The sequence below is a fragment of the Diceros bicornis genome, chromosome 11 (assembly GCF_020826845.1).
Source record: "Diceros bicornis minor isolate mBicDic1 chromosome 11, mDicBic1.mat.cur, whole genome shotgun sequence".
NCBI lineage: Eukaryota > Metazoa > Chordata > Mammalia > Perissodactyla > Rhinocerotidae > Diceros > Diceros bicornis.
Genome location: NC_080750.1, coordinates 4,919,650 through 4,941,082, shown reverse-complemented (window position 1 = coordinate 4,941,082; position 21,433 = coordinate 4,919,650). Strand labels below are relative to the sequence as shown.

The 21,433-nt window shown below is 42.0% G+C and overlaps 1 protein-coding gene across 4 annotated transcripts in view; it reads right to left on the bottom strand.

The window, feature by feature from the left end:
- Nucleotides 1-18,390, bottom strand: part of SEC24B (SEC24 homolog B, COPII coat complex component) — an 85,931-nt gene extending 67,541 nt beyond the window's left edge. For all 4 annotated transcript variants that reach the window (XM_058549888.1, XM_058549889.1, XM_058549890.1 and 1 more), the window contains exons 1-2: nt 17,993-18,390; nt 1,493-2,221 (exon numbers count right to left, since the gene is read on the bottom strand). In XM_058549888.1, the coding sequence (XP_058405871.1) occupies nt 1,493-2,221; nt 17,993-18,119 (856 nt within the window). In that variant the 5' untranslated portion in view covers nt 18,120-18,390. The remainder of the gene's footprint in view (nt 1-1,492; nt 2,222-17,992) is intronic.
- Between the last annotated feature and the right edge of the window lie 3,043 nt (nt 18,391-21,433).

Sequence of the window (21,433 nt, the reverse complement as noted above, 5' to 3'; positions counted from 1 at the left end):
CAAGCCTGCCCTGGAGAGTCTACTGTAGCTCAATAAGCCGGGGTTGAAGCTCACAATCTGCAAGTGGTTCTGGTGCACAGCCCAGATACGGAAACTGTGACAGCGCTTCAAGTTGACTTACCCAAGACTCAGTCAATGCTAAACCCCTTTTTTCTCACCTGCCTCTACCACGGAGGCTACAAAGCTAAATATTCATTTTCTAGCCTTCCCTAAAGTTAGGGAAGGTCTTTTCAAACAGCTATGGCAAATGATATGTAAAATGACATCTGTCATTGCCACCACCCCATCTCCTTTCCTCTCCCTTCTTCCTGCTTTTACTCTGACTTGATTTCTACAAGTCAGAAGTTATCTTGTTTCTGCAAACCAACAAGCTAAGATGGCAGAGTGGAAAGAGAGAAAAGACTCTGAGGATATCTAGATCCACTGCATCTGCCTAGACTTCTTGCTAGGTGAGAAAAAGACCACTTTTTTGTTTAAACCACTATTAGTTGCTTGTAGCCAAAAGTGCTTCTAAATGACACAGCCATGAAAGAACAGATGATCTCAAATGCACAGTTCAGAGCTCATACTCTGAAGTTCTAATTTTAAATCATCTAATTGTTCAGGGAAGGATACTTTTCTACAACATCCCTGACGTATGGCTTTCCCGACTCTGATATAGAATCTAAAGACATCATTCAGAAAACTACTACAGCTTTACCAATTCTCATTCTTTACATACATTTTGACTCAGTTCAAGAGCAGATTCTGTTAAGTTCAAGTTCACAAATTGAACTAGAATGAGCATACCCTATGGAAACCCCACATTAAAAAAACTACATACCTTATATACCTAATTTTTAAACTAATAAATTTAACCATATTTTTTGGTTTAGGAAGGTCAGAAAAACTAATCACAAGGGTATTCTTCATATATCTTTCTCCTCCTTCCACATCCTTCATCCTACCCACCAATGTAGGAACGAGAAAACATCAGCTTTATGTGTAGGAAATACATCTGCTGTGAAAGTCACTAATGGGGCTCCCTGAGAGAAACCAGTGTGATATTGCAGGCCATCATCTTTTCTATAGTGAGTGGGGCTCTAGCTGGAATAGTAACTGTCCCAAGGTTGAACTAGTATAAAAAAGAAAGTAGTAGCTAACAAAGCATATCCCCAAATGGACCCTTCCATCTTGCGCTGTCTCTAACATTAAAGACAACGATTGCACAGGGATGGAACATATCAATAAATACTGACTGACATCTCAGTCATGGCAAGGAACCAGGCTATACAAGGCAGGTGGCTGGGTGGCTAACTGTGAACGGGTGAAGGCAAAGGGTTCAGGGAGACGCTGCAAAACACACAATAAATAAAGCAAATAAATTGCAAACGTGAGCTGATTTGCAATTTTTCTATTAGGCAACATCGTCTTTAACTTTCATGAAAATAAAAACCAGATTGGAAATGCACTGATTTTCAACCACGCTTTGGTGAGCTTTCCTTCAACCTACCGGGATTTGTTGGGTTGCTGTTCGCTGTAGCCAGGGAGCCAGTGTGGTTTCGGATGAGATTGTCTTGAGCCGACGGAAGGCCTGAAGCTGACCACGAGAGAGTACTGTACCCTGAAAGATTCTGCTGCTGGTGGTACTGCTGTGATGGTGGAGGTGGAAGCGGTGGTGGATGGCCAACAGCTGTATTCTGACCAGAAAATGAATGATCTCTCATCGGTCTGACAGGCGGAGCACTCTGTGAGGTAAACATTTGCTGCCCATATGGATCACCAGCAGGGAGAGAGGGATACGAGACACGAGGATACGCATTAGAAACGGTTGACACAGCATAGTGACCACAAGTAGAGGGAAATCCCTGAGAAGCAACAGAAGAGTTGGCAGAGTCCATGGCTGGACTATTGTAGTGATTCACAGAGGCACTCGTATGCAAATGGGATGCTGATGAGACGGCACCTGGGAAAGACCCCAGCGTGGATCCCACAACATGAGGGGCAGGAAGGACCCTGCCATACATCTGCTGTGCTCCTGGTTGTTGGCTTGCTGTGTTAGGAGTTACCACATTTTGTGTTGGTACCGTATAGAGGCCAGAGTAGTAATCACCACACTGGCTGTCCAATGGCAATGAGGTCATTTTCCCAGGTCCTTGAGCACAATGTCCCGAGGGAGCAATATAGTTTTGAGGATGCAGTCCATATCCAGATGGAACCTGCATTTGATTCTGTGCTGGACCTGAAAAAGAAAAGCAAATATTTACAGGGACTGGTAAGGAGATAACTAATTTTTAAGCACAGTTCCTATTTGAATGTTGCTCTAGTTAATTTACTTCTCCATAATCCCAAACTGTTACAAAAGATACGTACTGTTATAGACCCACTGTGGCAGCCAGCCTCCAAAATGGCCCCCAATGATTTCCACCTCGTGGTATTCACACTCTTGTGTTTGAATTCACACACTCCCACACACAACGTACTAGGACTGGTCTGTGTAACAGAACACAACAGAGGTAATGATCTATCACTTCCAAGATCTGCCCAGTCTTGGGCGCTGGCTCTCTTAGCTCACTCACTCAGTGTGGAAGAACAAAGCTGCCAAGCTATGAAGAGCCCTACGGAGAAGCCCATGCCTTTAGAGGAACTGAACTCTGGCCAACAGCCAAAGAGAAGCTGAGACTTGCCAGCGACCACATGAGTGAGCTCGGAAGCAGGTCCTTCATCCTCAGTAGAGTCCTGAGATAATTACAGCCCTGGCTGACAGCTTGACTACAATCTCTTAAGACCCTAAGCCAGAACCACCCAGCTAGGCTACTCTCAAGTTCATGTCCCTCAGAAACTACGAGACTAAACATTCGTTGTTTTAGGTTGCTAAGTCTGGGGGTATTTTGTTATGCAGCAATAGATAACTAATATGTCCAGCACTGAAGAAGTTCTAGCCTTTCTTATTAGTTTTTTTTTTTTTAACAATAAAAGTAACAATATACCCATTGTAAAAAAAAAAATCCAAACAATGAAGAATATAAAGTGAAAAGTACAGTCCCCTTCTCTCTCCGGTAGCTGATATCCTACTTCTCAGACGTAGCTACAGTTAATGGTTTCATGTGCACCCTGTGTATACCTATGTGTGTGTGTGTGTGTGTGTACATAATGTATATATAAACATATATATTTTTTTTAAACATTCAAGTAAGGATCATACTATAGTTTTACAACTTGTTTTGTTTACTTACTATATCCTGGATATCCTTCTGTGTTAGCATAAATAAATCTTCATTATTCTAAAAAAATCTGTATAGTACTTCACTGTAGAGGTGTAACATTATTTACTAAACCCCCATTGATGAAAATTTATTTCAGGGAGTGAACTAACTTATGTTTATGGGGTCACCTTCTGTGATGAATTGGTAGGATAAGTTCCTAGAAGTGAAACTGAAGGTTCAAAGGGTTTGTGCTTTTAAAATTGACCATTATTGGCAAATATCTCTCCAAAAAGTTCTATCAATTTATACCTCCCAACAATAACGCTTAAGAATGTCTCGTCTTCCCAACATTGAGTAACATTTAATCTTTGCCAGTCTGATAAGTGAGAAACATTTCAGTTTGTAGGACTTAACTTTGAGTGATGCTGAGAATCTTTTCAAATATTTCTTAGCATCTGGGTGTCTTCCTCTGTTATTTGCCCTTTTCCCACAGGGTTGTGCTCTCCTTACTGATTTAGAAACGTTCCTGTATACTAAGAAATTTAACCTTATGTTATCATTATGTGCTGCATATATTTTCCCCCAGGCTACTGTTTGTCTTTTGACTTTGCTCATGGTGTCTTTTGCTATAGTTTCTCGATTATTATGTAGTAAAAATTTTCATGCTTGATAAATTTTTAAATCATACTTAGTAGAGCCTTCCTCATTGTAATATTATAAATCTATATACCTATGTTTTCTTCTAGTGCTTTTTTTTTTTTTTTGAGGAAGATCAGCCCTGAGCTAACATCCATGCCAATCCTCCTCTTTTTGCTGAGGAAGACCAGCCCTGAGCTAACATCTATTGCCAATCCTCCTCCTCTGTTTTTTTTTTTCTCCCTTTTTCTCCCCAAAGCCCCAGTAGATAGTTGTATGTCATAGTTGCACATCCTGCTAGTTGCTGTATGTGGGATGCCGCCTCAGCACGGCCGGACAGCAGTGCGTCGCTGCACCCGGGATCCAAACGTGGGCTGCCAGTAGCGGAGCGCGCGCACTTAACCGCTCAGCCACAGGGCCGGCCCCTCTTCTAGTGCTTTTAATACTTCCATTTTTATATATTTATATCTTTGATTCCTTTAGAATGTATTTATTAATATCATTAAAATTAACATTAATCTTTTTTTTTTTTTATGAGAAAGATCAGCCCTGAGCTAACACCCATGCCAATCCTCCTCTTTTTGCTGAGGAAGACGGGCCCTGAGCTAACATCTATTGCTAATCCTCCTCCTTTTTTTTCCCTTTTTCTCCCCAAAGCCCCGGTAGATAGTTGTATGTCGTAGTTGCACCTCCTTCTAGTTGCTGTATGTGGGACACCAGCTCAGCATGGCCGGACAAGCAGTGCGTCAGTGCGCGCCCGGGATCCGAACCTGGGCCGCCAGTAGCGGAGAGCGCACACCCAACTGCTAAGCCACGGGGCCAGCCCCAAAATTAACATTAATCTTAATACTAATTTTATTAACAGTCTAAATATTATTAAACATATTACACTACGCGCCACTTACTGTTCTAAATGTTTTATGTAATTCAACTCCTTTAATCCTCTTCACAGCCCCTTGAAGTAAATATGTCATTATAACCACTTTATAAATAAGATAAATGAGGCACAGAAGTTAGGTCCTTTAACGCAGTCACATACCTAGAGAGTAACAGGGCTGGGATCTGAATCATGTAATCTGGCTCAAGTCCATGCTTTCAAACAACGATCTGCTGCCCCTTACTACACCAAAATCTGGCTCCTGTTCTTTAGCCCAGCAAATGGTCAACTGTCCCAAACAATGGAACTCTAGTCTTGGTTCCAACTCAGGCCAAACTTCATTATACTAGAATCTAATCTTCCTCTCTTGTGGAAGGAAATAGAGATCTGCGCCGTATCTCAGATGAAAGGATAACCCCCCCCAAAATATTCACAAGCCGTTTCAAGTTCACTGACACAAAAGAATTGCTACCGTATTCCGTGCCATAATAACGTATAAAAATATAAAAATATTTGTTTATAAAAGAAGTATGAATAAAGCTTACATTTCCTTGTTCTGTTTTCAATTTCTACTAAATACTGCAGCGGAATCTTAATCCTTGGTTCTGTAAATACATATTCTATGGCAGACACAACGTAACTTAGACAATCAAGCTGTAAGGAAGAAGTAACATTCACATTTCTGTAACTCCAAGAGTACACCCACAACTGAAATTCACATAACACTGTTTTCCTAAGTGTATAATTTACTTTTCTTACAGGATATTTTACAAGGCCATAGTTCACCAGAAAGAACTTATTTACTTAAAAGGGAAAAAGCCTAAGAGGAATCTTCCACTAACATGTCAAAAAAATGTGAACTATTCTCCTCCCTCACTTACTTAAATATATAAGAAAATGGATTTGCTACTCTTCACTAGAGTCTCTGAAAACCCTACACTGGTACAAGTTTATCAATCAACAGAAGAGCCAAGTCAGAGTTACATAAATCTGTTTAAATATCTACCCACTTAATGTTTGATTTGGCTCATCTGCTACATGATCTTCTGAAAACAGGAAAATAATCATGTCCAAGCTACTCAAATGTCATTCTTCTAAAATCAACAGGAATGTTGTATCTACTGAAATTTATCAGAAGTGAATTACCCACCAAAGCAGCCTATTTACTTCTCAGTCCATCAAAGAAAAGAAAGGTACGTACTTCAGGGGGATGGAAAGGTGGGAATAGCTAATTACATGTCGATGCTTACCATTCCTTACTCTATATCAAGATCTAAATGTTCCAAATGCACAAAAAAAAGCATCTGAAAATAATTTAATCAAAATAATAAGTGAATCAAGACTCCTTTGAAAGCAGAATGTTTTTTTTTTCAAATATTTTAAATCAATTTTTACAAGCCTGCACTAAAAAAAAAAGCAAACACAAGGATCAGTTTAAATTGAAAGAAAAAGATATCTAGGACAAGTAAAATATTTTTAAAAATTTTGTCTTACTGTGACCTAACAAAGCAAGCTTTTTCTTTTCTTCAACTTTAAAATGTATTAGATAACTCTCCTAACTTTCTCTTAGGGTATAATACCAAAACTAATATCGAAGTTTTATTTCTTCAGCATATACTAAAAACTGAGCCTGGCAGATATTACAAATAAATAGTTTACATATACTCATACTCTTTTTAACACAGTCTATAGAGTAAATTATGGGGATTTTATTAGTATTAGCATTTTCATTTGCCTGTATTTCCTATAATTCCCATAGTGACTGTGGCAGTTTTAAAACATGGTCCCCAAATTCTTTGATACTCTGATTAAAGGGTGGGGTTTGTCTAGTCCCCTTGAATTTAAAGCAGGCTTGTAACAGCTTCCACCAATAAAGAACAGCACAAGAAAAACTGTGTGACTTCCCAGGCTTGGTCACAGACAATTCACTGCTGCACTGTTGGACAGAACATTTGCATGTGGGTTCCTAAACAGCCACATAAGTCCAATTACACCACAGCTGCCATAGTCTGAGGAAGCCAAACCACGTGGAGAGGTCATGTGTGGGCACTCTGGTTTGAAGTCTGAGCCTTCGAGTCATTCTAGCCCAGGTGCTAGATGTGTGAATAAATGAGCCTTCCAGATCATTCTAACCTCCAGCCATCAAATCACCTTTGAATCTTCCCAGCTGAGGCCCTAGACATCAAAGAGCAAAGCCATCTCTGCTGTGCCCTGTCCAAATTCCTAATCAGCAGAATCTCTGAGCATAATAAAATGGTTGTTTTAAACCACTAAGTTTTGGAGTAATTTTTTATGTAGTAATAGCAACTGGAACAGCAACTAACTACTATTTAAAAAAATTCAGAATCCAGATCCTAAAACTGAAATACATCCATCTTTACTCAACATAAAACTGCATTATATTCTCAAAAGTCTAAACATAACAGTTTCAATAATTATTACAAAAGAAAATGTTATTTTTAAAATAAGGTAAACGTGTATATATGTACATAATGCACTAAGTTGTCCTACTGTATTAGAAAAATAGTTCCTTCCTAGAATACAATATTTGAGAGCTGTAAAGCTTAAGTGAAATACAGAAAAAACTGATACAGGTACACTAGAAAAGAACGAAAGAAAAAAAACAACCAAGGGCTGAAAATTGGGTCTATCGAGAGAGGCAAAAACAACTGGAATCACAGTTGTTGGATAGTGTAGGAGACCTGCACTATCCAATATGGTAGCCACCAGCCACATGTGGCTATTGAGCACTTGAAATATAGCTAACCTGAATTGAGAAGTGCTGTAAGTATAAAATACACAATGGATTTTGGAAAAATAGTATAAAAAAGGAAAATATCTCAGCAATTTTTAAATACCGAACACATGTTAAAATAATACTTTGTATATATTAGGATAATTGGACAAGTTAAAATTGATTTTACTTGTTTGAGAACAGCAGTTCTCAAAGCGCAGTACACAGAACCCTGGCAGTACCAGAGACTCTGGGGGATCCGTAGGTAAAAATTATTTTCATAACACTACTTAAATGATATTTGCCTTCTTCACCGTGTTGACATTTGTACTAACGGTACAAAAGCAATAACGGGTAACATGCTGGCCCTGTGGCACAAATTGAAGCAGTGGCACCAAGCAACACTAGTAGTTACCATATTCTTCACTACCATGCACTCACAGTAAAAAATAATAATAATAATAATAAGCCACTCCCACTCAACAATGTTCAAGATGTACTAGGTAGCTACTTAAACAAGGCAAGAAAAAGAAAGAAACAGCATACAGATTCGAAAGAAAGAAATAAAACTGTCTTTATTTACAGAATGACATGATTGTGTAGACAATCCCAAAGAATCTACAAAAAAAATTGCCTGGAACTAGTAAGTGAGTTTATCAGAGTCACAAAATGCTAGGTCAATATACAAGAGTCACTCGTACTTCCAAAGATCACTAATGGGGCCAGCCCGGTGGTGCAAGCGGTTAAGTGCACACACTCTGCTTTGGGGGCCCAGGGTTCACGGGTTCGGATCTTGGGTGCGCACCGACGCACTGCTTGTCAAGCCATGCTATGGTGGCGTCCCATATAAAGTAGAGGGAGATGGGCACGGATGTTAGCTCAGGGCCAATCTTCCTCAGCAAAAAAAAAAAAAAAGAGGATTGGCATCAGATGTAGCTCAGGGCTGATCTTCCTCACAAACAAACAAAGACCAGTAATGAACACATGGGATTTAAAATTTTTAAAAACCAATATTATTTATAATAGCACACAAGAAACTACTTAAAATATAAATCTAACAAAATACATGAAGGATCTACATGCAGAAAACTACAAAACACTGATGAAAGAAATCAAGGCTTTCAGTAAACGAATGATATGCTGTGTCTGTGAACTGGAAGATTCCATATTAAGAGGTACAATATCTCAATTTTGATCTTTAGGTTCAATGCAATCCCAATAAAAATACCAGCAGGCTTTTTTATAGATATCAACAAGCTGATTCTAAAATTTCTATGGAAAGGCAAAGGTACTAAAATAGGAAAAAAACAAAAAAAAATTTTTGAAAAAGAACAGTTGGAGAACTCACATGACCCAATTTCAAGACTTGCCTTATATGCTAAAATAATCAAGAAAGTGTGGTACAGGTGAAAGGACAGACTCATAGAAAATAATAGAGAGTCTAGAAATAGACCCACAAAAATATAGTCAACTGACTTTTAACAAACGTGCAAGGCAATTCAATGGAGGAAAGACAGTCTTTCCAACCAACAGTGCTGGAATAGTCCATAATCAAAAAAAATTAACTTCAACACATATCTAAGACCTTAAACAAAAATTAAGTCAAAACGAATCATAGATCTAAATGTAAAATGTAAAATTAAAAAACTTCTAGGAGAAAATATAGAAGAATATTTAGGTGAATATGCGGTGGACAATAAGTTCTTACCTATGACACTAAAAGCATGATCACTAACAGAAAACACTGATAAAGTGGACTTTATCAAATTGAAAAGTTTTTTGGTCTGCAAAAAGCACTAAGAGAATGAAAAGACAAGCCACAGACTACGAGAAAATATTTGCATTTCACATGCCCAACAAAGGACTTGTATCCAGAATATATTAAGAACTCTTAAAACTCAACAGTAAGAAAACAGACAACCCAACCAAAAATTGGTGAAAAATTTGAAAAGATAATCACTAAAGAAGATATATGGATGGCAAATAAACATATGCAAAGATGCTCATCATTAGTCATTTAGGAAAATGCAATTAAAACCCCAATGAGGGGGACCAGCCTGGTGGCATAGTAGTTAAGTTCACATGCTCAGCTTTAGTGGCCCAGGGTTCATGGGTTCAGATCCCAGGCATGGACGTACACACCAGCTCATCAAGCCATGCTGTGGCAGCATCCTACATACAAAATAGAGGAAGATGGGCACAGATGTTACCCAATCTTCCTCACAAAAAAAATAAAAAAATAAAATCCCAATGAGATATCTCTATACACCCATTAGAATGACTAAAACAAAACAACTGAAATATTAAATGTTGGCAAAGATGTGGTGCAACAGAAATTCTCATTCATTGTTGGAGGGATGCAAAATAGTACAGCCACCTTGGAAAACAGTTTGATAGTTTCTTGTAAAGTTAAATACACACTTACCATTTGACCCAGCAGTTTCATTCCTACATATTTACCTAAGAGAACTGAAATTGTGTTGACACAAAAACCAGTACATGAACGTTTATACCAGCTTTATTCACAATCACTAAAAACTGGAAACAACCAAGATATTCAACAACAGAGGAATGGATAAACAATCCTGGTACAAACCTACAATAGAATACTCCATAGCAATAAAAGGGAACAGACGACTGATTCATGCAACAGCATGGATGAATGTAGCTAAGTGAAAGAAACCAGACCCAAAAGACTACATATTTTATGGTTCCATTTATATAACATTGTCATACTGGAAAAGGCAGAACGACAGAGATGGAAAACAGAGCAATGGCTGCCAGGGTTGGTGGAGAGGAGAGGTGTTAACTACAAAGGGACTACATGAGGACATTTTTATGGTGATGGAACTGTTATATACGGTACTGTGGTGGTGGATACTTGATTGTCCACATATGTCAAAACTCAAAGAAGCTGAACACTACAAGAATGAATGCAAATTTACTATATGTAAACTTTTGTAAAAAATCAACCAGATGCGGAGAAAATCTAGGATGGAATGCAGACTGCAACAAGTCAGTCTAAGTATATTACAAATGTATGATAACCTAACTGAAGGATGTTTAGGTACTATATATATACAGATGGATAGACAACAGAGATAATTACAGATGTTTCCATATATGGGTTTGTATATATCTCCTAGCTCTGTCCCCTAAGAGAGCCTAGAAGCAGTGACACCCCAGGAGTAATGAGCACATCCAGGGCCCAGTTTTGGTTTCTAAATACCATGCCCCAACAAAACGAACCAGGGTGCCTTGGACAAAGGGCTGATTCTACTGCTAGGGTAGGGCAAGAAAAACACGGAGTATCCTGTAGTGCCAGAAAGTAAGGATGTGCTCAAACAACAAAATGATGAGGGCAAAGGGATACAGGAGCCACCCTGAAAGAGCTCCCAATGGCCAAAGCTGTAACAATTCCCACCCCCCCAAAGCCCCAGTAGATAGTTGTATGTCATAGCTGCACATCCTTCTAGTTGCTGTATGTGGGACACGGCCTCAGCATGGCCAGAGAAGCGGGGAGTCAGTGCGCGCCCGGGATCCGAACCGCTAAGCCACAGGGCCGGCCTCCGAAGCTGTAACAATTTGAGCAACAGATATAAATAGTATTGGATTATAATCCAAAGAATAAAATAAATATTCTTGAGTCCATAATGATATAAAGAAATGATCGAATAAATTTTAAAATAGGAGAAAAGGGGCAAGTCTTCCTTACAGAAAAATTCCAAATAATAAATGTAGAAGGAATAAGGAAAAAAGAAAAATCACCATTAGAATTCCATAGTAAGCATTACTGCAGGAGAGAGCCACTGAGGAATGCTAATAGTGGAGTTGAAATTTTAAGGAGAAACAGGATAGTTACTTCAAAGTATCTCCCTAATAACATTTATTAATTACTGTGGTGATTTTAACACATGTCCACAAATTTTTTGATAAATCTCACTCCAGGAGGTGGTGCTTAATTTCCTTTCTGTTGAATGCAGGCTGGAGTTAAGTGAGCTCCTCCTAAATGGAGTAGGAAAAGTTTTAATAATTTTACAGTGGAGGAACCTGGCAGCCCATTATGGACTGAATGTGTCCCCCCAAAATTCGTATGTTGAAGCCATAACCCCCTGTTCGATGGTATTAAGAGGTGGGGCCACTGGGAGGTAATTAGGTTTAGATCAGGTCACGAGGGTGGGACCCTCATGATGGAATTAGTATCCTTATAAGAGGAGGAAACACAGCAAGAAAGTGGTCATCTGCAAGCCAGGAAAAGGGTTCTCACCAGAACCCAATCATGCTGGCACCCTGATCTTGGACTTCCAGCCTCCAAAACTGTGAGAAAATAAATGTCTGTGGTTCAAACCACTCAGTCCACGGTATTTTGTTACAGCAGCCGAAGCTGAGACATCCCCTCAATCAAGTGCCCAAGGTTACCACGACCAGTAACAAAACAAGCGGCTATCAAGTAACCCCTGACACCACCAGAAGGGCACTTCACCTCTGTGGTATTTCTCCTAAAGATTCACAACCCCAGTTTAATCAAGAGAAACCCGAAGTGAGGAACTGGCTGCAAAATAACTAACCAGTACTGTCAACGTCCTAAAAAACAAAAGAGACAAACCATCACCCACCAGAGGAGACTATGGAGACACAACAACTAAATGCAACATGATATCCTGGATTGGACCCAGGAACACACACAAAAAATGAGTGGAAAACTGGTGAAATATAAATAAAATCTGCAGTTTAGTTAATTGTATTTCATCAATGTCAATTTCCTTGTTTTGATAAATGTACCATGGTTTTGTAAGATGTTAGGAAGATGTAAGACTTGAGAGGAAGCTAAGTGAAGGATATTGCGTTTGCTGCACCATCTTTACATCATTTCTGCAAATCTAAAATTACTGCAAAGCTAGTTTTTAAAATATCAACAGAAAAAAGGGCTGGAAATGACCTACTAAAGTGATTGTATGACACAATTTTTTAGACAAATGTCTACACCAGACATAGCCACAGTGATTTTCCTAAAAAGCACATCTGACTGTTACTTCCTTGTTTAAAGCTTTCTAATGGTTTCTCTTGCCATAAAGAAAAAATCCAAATTCTTTAACATGGCCTATAAGACAGTGGAAGGCAGAATAATCCCTCTTCCACCCCATATGTCCATGTCCTAATCCCTGGAACTTGTGCATATGTTAGGTTACATGGCAAAACAGAGTTAAGGTTGCAGACAGCATTAGGGTTGTTAAGCCTTGATAATCCAGTGAACTCAATGTAACCACAAGAGTCCTTAAAAGTAGAAGAGGGAGATGTGACCACAGAAGACTCCTTAGAGAGATGCAATGCTGCTGGCTTTGAAGATGGAAAGCATGGGCCCTGAGCCAAGGAGTGTGGGCAGCCTCTAGAAGCTGGAAAAGGCAAAAGAAATGGATTCTCTCCTAGAGCTTCTAGAAGGAAATGCAGCCCTTACCGACATCTTGATTTAGCCCAGTTACACTTCTAACCTACAGATGATGAATTTATGTTGTTTTAAGCCACCAATTTGTGGTAATGTGTTACAGCAGCAAAGAGAAAACTAATGTAAAGGCCCTTCATGATCTGACCAAGATTAAAAGTTCTCATTGTCTTAAAAAGAACATCAAGGCCAGCAAAGTACAAGCCCCTCTATCCTACTGAGATACATTCATACTAACTTGGAGAGACAGAATCAGATCTAAAAAATTCATTCATCACTGAACTACCAAGAAGTAGGTCGATATTCAGCTAGTATGCATTTTAACAATCATCTTTGTTAAAATATTAAAATACTCCTGAACCAGTTGGTGAGTAGTCACAGCCCTGACTCTGCTTCCCTGTTACAGCCCACCATGCTGCTCCTTAGCCCCTGACCCCCAGACTTCCTCATGATCCAGCAACTAAAGGACTAATGCCTGGTTCATTACAGGCTTACAGAATCCTGCTCTAGTGTCAAGGCTGGTATCCATTCAGTGGTCAGTACACGCAGTACTGACTACTGAATATTCTGAATAGCCTATCCCTGCCAATAAACTATCATTAATATTGCTAAAATATAGATGTTTTTAATGTGTATAAAAAATATGTATATACACAGCCCCCTAAAGAAATCTGCAACTAGAAACCCTAGTGATTTAAAAAATGGGGAGTCCCAATCACATCTGGATATCCTGGATTATTCTTTCTAATAGAAGGCTACTAGCTACAAACGTTAACTGTCACAGTCATTGGGGGCAAACAGAGCCTAGACACAGCCTGGGCCACCACGTGGATGAAATCTCACTGCATTAAGTAGAGGTTACTCCTGCCACTCCATGAGCCGTCCTCTTTAGATGCCATGATAGTGAGTTCAAAGAGAGAAGGCACCAAAGGAAAACCAGTATTGGCTGAGAACCCACTACAGGCCAGGTACTTGCTTCTCTCTGTGTTAATCTCTATAATTGTCACAATAATCCTGCGATTTGATAAACCAACAAACAGGGACATGAAAGCTCACTAATTCACACAAATTCAAATCGTTGGTCAGCAGTGAAGAAGCCAGGCACTGCAGGATCCAAAGCTCATTTCACAATACCTGTTTCTCAGAAATACCAGAAAAATAAGCGCGTTAAGACTTGGCCACCCGCTGGGCCAGGCATTTGACTCCTCCCCCTCCCCTCCCTGCATCCTCCTGCTTTTCCTCAGTTCCTAGCACGAGCAGCTTTCGACACACAAGTTTAGAAAACTTAAAACCAATTAAACCCACCTTCCCACAGGCCAGCTAGCTGAGATGGATGGCCTGTTAGAGGAGACCTTCCAAGAATGGATCTGTGGGAGTGTAAGAAAATACTAAAAAGACTACAGTAGTGATTGAGCCTTAAATACAAGAAAGGAGTAGGGAGAGCTGGCCCTATACAAATCCTTTCAGTGGCCAGTCTTGAAAAGCAATTACAAATATGAAGCCAAGTTCACTTACTCAACTGAGTGCCTACTGCACTGGGAATATGATGAAGAAAACTCACATGGTCTCTGTCATCCCAAGAATTCTTATCCTGGTGTTCTGACGGAAACGGCATGAAGGGGACTCTCATTCTGCTAAGCACCAGATACTTTAAAAATAGTACCTCATTTAATGTAATCCTCTCAACAACCCTACGAAGAAGGTATTATTACTCCCCGAGGCTCAGAGATGTTCATTTTCTCCACAAAACCCTTTTCACTAGCCCACACCTTCTGACAATTCTGAGTCTGCTCAGCCTACTGGAAACAGTGGCTTCCCCAGAGCTGAATATAACATCATCTAACACGCAGTGCTGAGGGGAAGATGCCCTCATTTCTAGGAAAGTCTACCAAAGATGGGCTCAAAATCTGTTCTATTTCAATATCTTTAGCATCTAATACTTCAGGGTTTACAGATGAATTAGAAAGATGAAGTTAGCTGAAACACTAAGATCAGCGGCAATGAACGTGGTTTACAAAAATTATTACAAATACAATCTCAGAAACCTGAGGGGGAGTGAGAAAAGACAGTGCAAATAACTAAAGTAACACACATAGCAACAAAAAATAAAAATTAAACCCAGATAAATGACACTAGGTTATATAAGGAGGAAATTTTTTAAAAGATTCTTAAGATATGTATGAATCAGCTTAGAAGGAAACTACACACCCAGATACTTACATTATACCATGGCAATATCTCCATGAGAGGACCTGATGCTTCCGATTAGGTAAAAAGGACGACTAGAAATCCAAGACACAGATGCTGCTCTGATGAAAAGGAACCTACTGCAGACACACTAGGGAAATTTCTATCATTTTAAATTTTACGTGTGCTCTCAAAGCTGAAGGGTTTCTTGTAACCGACCAGAGAGTACTGCTGGGTGAATGGTATGTTTCTTTATATCTTCCATAATGAATTCTAATTCCCATTACTATCTCATCTTTCTTGCATTATTGACAATTAAAATGATAAAACTGCCAGGAGTATCACTCTTGTAAAAGGTAAATGGAAGGAAGAAACACATTTTCATTTGAAAATGAGCACCATTTGCTTCCTACAAGTAGAATTAAAAAGCAGTGGTTTATTGTTAAATCTGGGTGCCCACTCCTCCCAAAAAAGACCCCTTTCAATTTAAGTCAATTGGGAAAAATTTTGGAGTTATGCCATCATTACCAGGATATTATTTCACTCAATCTTTCCTTGTTTGAGGACTCAGCTCAGAAGGACTCTCAAAAGGCAGAGTAACAGCTGAAAAATATTCAACTTCATATGGAAATACAAATAATTCTAAAAGCCCATATGCTGCTCAATGAAAAACTGAAATATAGAAATACAACTCCAAAGAAGGAAGTTTAAGAGAAATATTTCACAGACTCGAAGTCAAATTGTATCTTCAAGTAAGTGGGGAAAAGCATGTTAGCAATTAAACCTAGAAAGTAAAAGTGATAACGAAGTCTCAGTTTTCTGCCTCTCTGTTCCCTACCCTTTCCAAATTTCTAAAAAGAAACTTCTTCGAGTCTGTTAATAGGAAGAGACCTGGACTTGGCACTAGGAAGACCAAATGACACTTCATTTAACAAATATTTAATGAATACTTAGAACTTCCAGGCCTTGAATGTACAGTAGAGAACAAGAGACAGACAAAACTGTTACCTCACTAAGCTTACACAAGAATTGCTGAAAAACATAACCTTTCAGGACCCTGATTTCATCTGTTAAATTAGGGAAGTGGACTACGTGTTTTTCAGACTGCGTTTCAAAAGCACCCGGACCTCCACCTCTACTTAACCACAACAGCTCTGCTTTTTCTGATTTCTCTATCAGGGCTCTATACAAAATTTCCTTTGGGAAAACAAATCTGTTTTTTAAAAATTTGATAACCACTGAAGTAAGTGATCTCTAGGTACCATTCTAGTTTTACAATTCTGTCTTCTGTGATGTTTCCGACTCTCGCTTCTGAACTATTTCTTCTCACCATGTCTGGAGTTCCATAGAGATACAGTAAAAGGCAAACTAATTTACGTAGGGCTGAAGAGTAAATCACAAATCCCCACGACTGCTTAATCGTTATCTACAAAGGCCAACCCGTGTAGCAAACATTATTTTCTTCTAAGATTGGCAAATAAAACAACAACAGATTTGTTCTTGCTATTTCTCTATTTAAACTACTTCCTATCTATCTATATTTGGCTTACAAATGTATTAACTGATTTGTTCTTACAGATTTAATATTCTGATTACAAGTGATAGCCTGGCATTCCTTGAGCATTCACCAAATTTGTAAGGCTAAGATAAACACTTGCCACTTTAAAAATTGTTCACTAAGACAAGGCATACTCAGAAAACAAGAAAAGACCCAACCCTTGGCTCACTGTTAAACACGGGTTACAATACTCTACAAGACTTGAGATCTTTTCCTAAATTATCCTGTTCTAGTTCCTTCACACACGAAGCTGTTTTAAAACAAAACAGAAAAAAGAATGCATATTAAGTTTCCAAGGACAAAAACTCTCACTAATAATATCCTTATGTCTGCTGATGACAGGAATACATATTCAGAACCCACCACAGTCAACGCTGACCATCGGAAGGAAAGCACGGAATATGGACAAGCATGGCTGGTCCGAAAGACAGGAAGGCTAAGCCATCACTTTAGACTCCGGAAAAAATTCAACCTCTGACTCTCAGCATAAACGATAAACTTCATGTTTGAAAAGCACCAGTTTTAAAAACCAGACGTTGGCTGAACTGATGTATAAAGTCCGGGAAATTTTCATTAACAAACTGGATAACACAGGTCAGTCCGACCATCACGGGAAGAGTACTAGCATAGTTTTGTTCTTAGGAACACAGGACAGACACACTTTCCTGAAGTATTCGGTCACTCTCGGGGGTTCTCATGTGACATACTGCCCGTCTACAAAGAGGGCCCCCACCCACGAGCACGGGGCCTGAGACCCCGCGCCCGGGAAGCGCAGCCCGGGGTGAGCCGCCCCGCGGCCCCGGCCCCGGGAGGCCTCGTCCGCATTTCTGAAGGCGCAGCTGGGGACCCCCAGATGCAGGCATTCGCTCAAAGCCGTCTGACACCTGCTCCCTCGCCAACACCACCGGCAAACTCCAGGCGCGAGAGCCGCCGCCGCCGCCGCAGGTCCGGCCCGAACTGGGTCAGGGTTCCGGTTACACTGCGTGCGCGCCGGCGCCCTCCCGTCCGCAAACTTGGGCACCAACTTCGGGCCCCGGGAGGCGGCGCGCTCGGGGCCTCGGAAAGCCCAGCGGTCGTCCCGGACCCCGCCCGGCGGGTCACCGGCCCCCGCCCGCGCCGCGGCCTCGCCTCCCGCCGGGTCCCGGGGAAGGGGCCGCTCACAGCCCGCCCGCCCGCCCGCCCGGGGTGCCGGGGACCGGCCCGGGCCCACCGCCCGCGCTCCCGGCCGGCCGCGTTCAGGCCCCGCCGGCCCCGCTCCTCCGGCGCCCTCTCCCCGCGGCCCCCGCCGGCGCCCTCAGCCCTCAGCCCTCAGCCGGCCCGGCCGCCCCGGCCACGCAGGCCGCCCGCCCGCTAGGCCGCGCCCCGCCCGCCTCACCGTTCTGCTGGGGCGGCGTCGGGCCCGGGCCCGCGGGCGCCGCGGCTCCTGAGGCGGCGGCTCCGCCGAGCCGGGGCGGGATGCGGGCGCTGGCGGCCGGACGCGGGGAGCCGGCGGGGGCCGACATGACGGCGCTGCGGCGGCGGCGGCTCGGCTTCGGGAGGTGGGCGGAGGAAGGGAAGGCGGGGCCGGGCGGCGAGAGGAAGAGGAAGGAGCGCGGCCGCGTCACCGAGGGAGCCGCCCGGGGCCGCGTCTCAGGTGCCCGCGCCCCTCGCGGAGCCCCGCTCGGCCGCCGCGGGCGCCGGCCCCGTGTGTCCTCCCGGCGCTGCCCCGCGCCCCGGCCCGCGCCGCGCTCTCCCCGGGTCGCGCCCCGCACGCGGGCCTCGCCCGCCGCCGCAGCGCCCCCTGCAGGCCGGGCCGGCGGCCCCAAGCCTCGCTGCCCACCCCGCGACCTCGGCTGCGGCCCGGGCGGAGGGGCGGGCCTCGGCCGGAGGGGGCCCTGGGCCGCTCCCACCCGGCGAGGCCGGGGCGCGCTGGGCCTGGGCCTGGGCCTGGTGCAGGGAGGGGACGTCCGGAGCCCAGGGCGACGCCAGACCGTCCTGACCCCACCCACCCTTCCTCCGACGAGGAGCTCTGCGTTTGGTTTTGTTTTTTAACCTTGATTTTTCCCCCCTTAATATTAATTCCAAAGGAAATAGGGCTTTCAAGCTCCCTGTCTATAGGAAATTATGATCCCGGGCAAAGGAAGAGGAAACGTTTCTCCATGATAAACACAATCTCAGTGAGAACCGCATTATGCCAAAGTTTTCCCACTGACTGAAATCTAGGTTAGGGGAAGGGGAAAACGGAGTAAGGGAGATGGAAGACCAACGGTCTTCCTCAGGATTTTGGGCGAGGGTTGGCTCGTCCTGTCGCTGTTCAGAAGAGAAGCTGCAGCATCCAGAGCCAGAACTCGCTCGCCTTGTCCACGGTAGTGAAGTCTGTGAATGGCTGGCCTATCCCAGCGTGCTAACTGGCAAGCAAGCCCCAGACTAGATTACCCAAGTCGTCTCAACCTCTTGGAATCCTGAGAATGCCACAACAATTCTGTATTAGCAATGAAATCCCCCAAGAACATAGAGTTCAGAATGGGATCTAATAGGATATTTCTGGAGTAATAGGTCTAATTTACTGAATGGTTATACAAAGCATAAAGTGTTTTGTGGTCTAGGATAATGCGAAGCTTCCCTTTAGTTGCTGCGTGAACTAATGATACTTGTGATACGGAACCTCTTCATCTCAAAACACACAGTAAGCCAATCACTGTGTTTGGAGGTGGAGAAAGGTTTATTTGAATTGGCCAAAATGGGAAGGCAGGAGGATGGGTTCTCTCAAATTGGCCTTAACAAAAGAAGAAAGCAGGGGGTTTTATAGAACTAAGGGGCTTGGTAGGAGGAGTTTCAGAGAAACAAAGGTAAAATCTGTGTTTCTTTCACTCCAGATAAGCCCTTGGGCAATCAGACTTCTGGGCATCAGTGGCAGCTGGGGGCTGATTATCTGGTCATGGTAACTTCCTTGAAGGCGTTCTTTTTACTCTGCAAAACAAGCTCATAAATCCTTGTGAGCCTTGCATCACCTCTTGGGTTAAACAAGATAACAAATTAACGAGAGTAACTTCTTTTCATCTTGGGTAATCGTTTATTACTGAATATTTACAGTAACCATCAGGTACCCAGCTTCACTTTGTGCTTTAATGCCCCAAATGAACTACAAATAGGATTTTAGTGGTTGGATCTGTACTTTTGAGTTTTAGGATTTCCAACAACGCTTCATGTTCCATATATACAAAAGGGGCAAGCCCTTTTCCACAATGTTTCCAGCTTCTCCTCAGAAACCTCAGCCTGCATGAGCAAAAGATCACACTCTGCTTCATCAAGGAGATTACACAACTAGATTCCAACACTCCCTGGGAGTCCTTTGAAAAATGGTTCGGAAAAAAACTCTAGATTGAGGGCTACCCTTATGAAGCAAAGGGAATAACTAAGCAGTTGGCTTTCTGTCCCTGAAATGTATCTTCTGAAAAGAAATTTTCAAATTTTGAGGTATATAGGGTAGGTATTCTGGTTTAAAATTGATTTGGCTTGAACTAAAGAAGCCTGATTTATGGCCTATCAAACGTATATTTTACTTCTGCTTTAACCATTAAAGAGTGCATTAAACATTATCTCAAAGTAAAAGAATGCACTCTTTGAAGATAAAAATGCATACTTCCCCTCTGTGTTGCCCATATCGGTAGCACTGGTATCAGCACTCCTGAAGATATGATCCCTTTGCCAGACATCAGGGTCATGTTGACCTGCTAATTTGCAACTGAATACCTCTTTGAAACTTTAATGAATATGTATCCTGGGTGTGTTTGATGTGTGTTCTTTGTTCTAAAAAGATATAAAACTGTACTGAAAACCATGCTTCTCTAGAACACTTTCTTCCTTTGTGGAGACTGCCTTCCCGGATTATGGTCCTCAGCCTGGCTCAAGTAAACTTCACCTTATCTCTCTTATCTATAGAATAGTTTTTGGTTATTTGCGTCGACACCTCCAGGGTGTAAGAAGCCCATTTTAATCAGGGGTATATGGAATGAAGGTGAACCCTGTCTCTTTAGTGGAGACTCCTAAAGAGAAGGACTGGGACCTTATGTTTTTTTGTGTGTGTGTGAGGAAGATCGGCCCTGAGCTAACATCCATGCCAATCCTCCTCTTTTTGCTGAGGAAGACTGGCCCTGGGCTCACATCTGTGCCCATCTTCCTCCACTTTATGTGAGACGCCGCCACAGCACGGCCTGATAAGTGGTGCTTTGGTGCGTGCCCGGGATCCGAACTCGGGCCACCTTGGTGGAGTGCGCGCACTTAACTGCTACACCACGGGGCCTGGAACCCTATGTTTTACCAGATCTTCCCCACAATATTTATCACCTAAGCTGCTTCCACTTGTCCACTAATTCACCATAGTATTTTCTAGCATGTTTATAAGAATTTTTTGCATGACAGATCCTACAACCCTTATGAAAATGTTATTCACTCTATTGCTTTAAGTTCCATGACTGCTATCAGTGAAGAAAAGGAGGAAAGGGATGAAAGATTGGTGAATACTTACCATGTACCAGGCTCTGTGCTAGTCCCTTTAGATATATTTTTTTCCAGTTAGTCCTCACAATCATTCTATGGGATATTTTTCTTATCCCCATTTTACCAGAGGAAACTAAGGCTTATAGAGTTCAAGTAATCTTAGTAAAACTCATGAACTTGCAAATAGCAGAGCCAGAGATCAAATCAAGGTCTATTTAGCTCCAAAATTTTTGCTGTATTCACTATAAACTATACTTGGTTAATTTACATTTTTCTTCATAAAGCTATGCTAATTATGACATACTATTTTGCTTGTCAAAGGATTTTCAGTTTTATA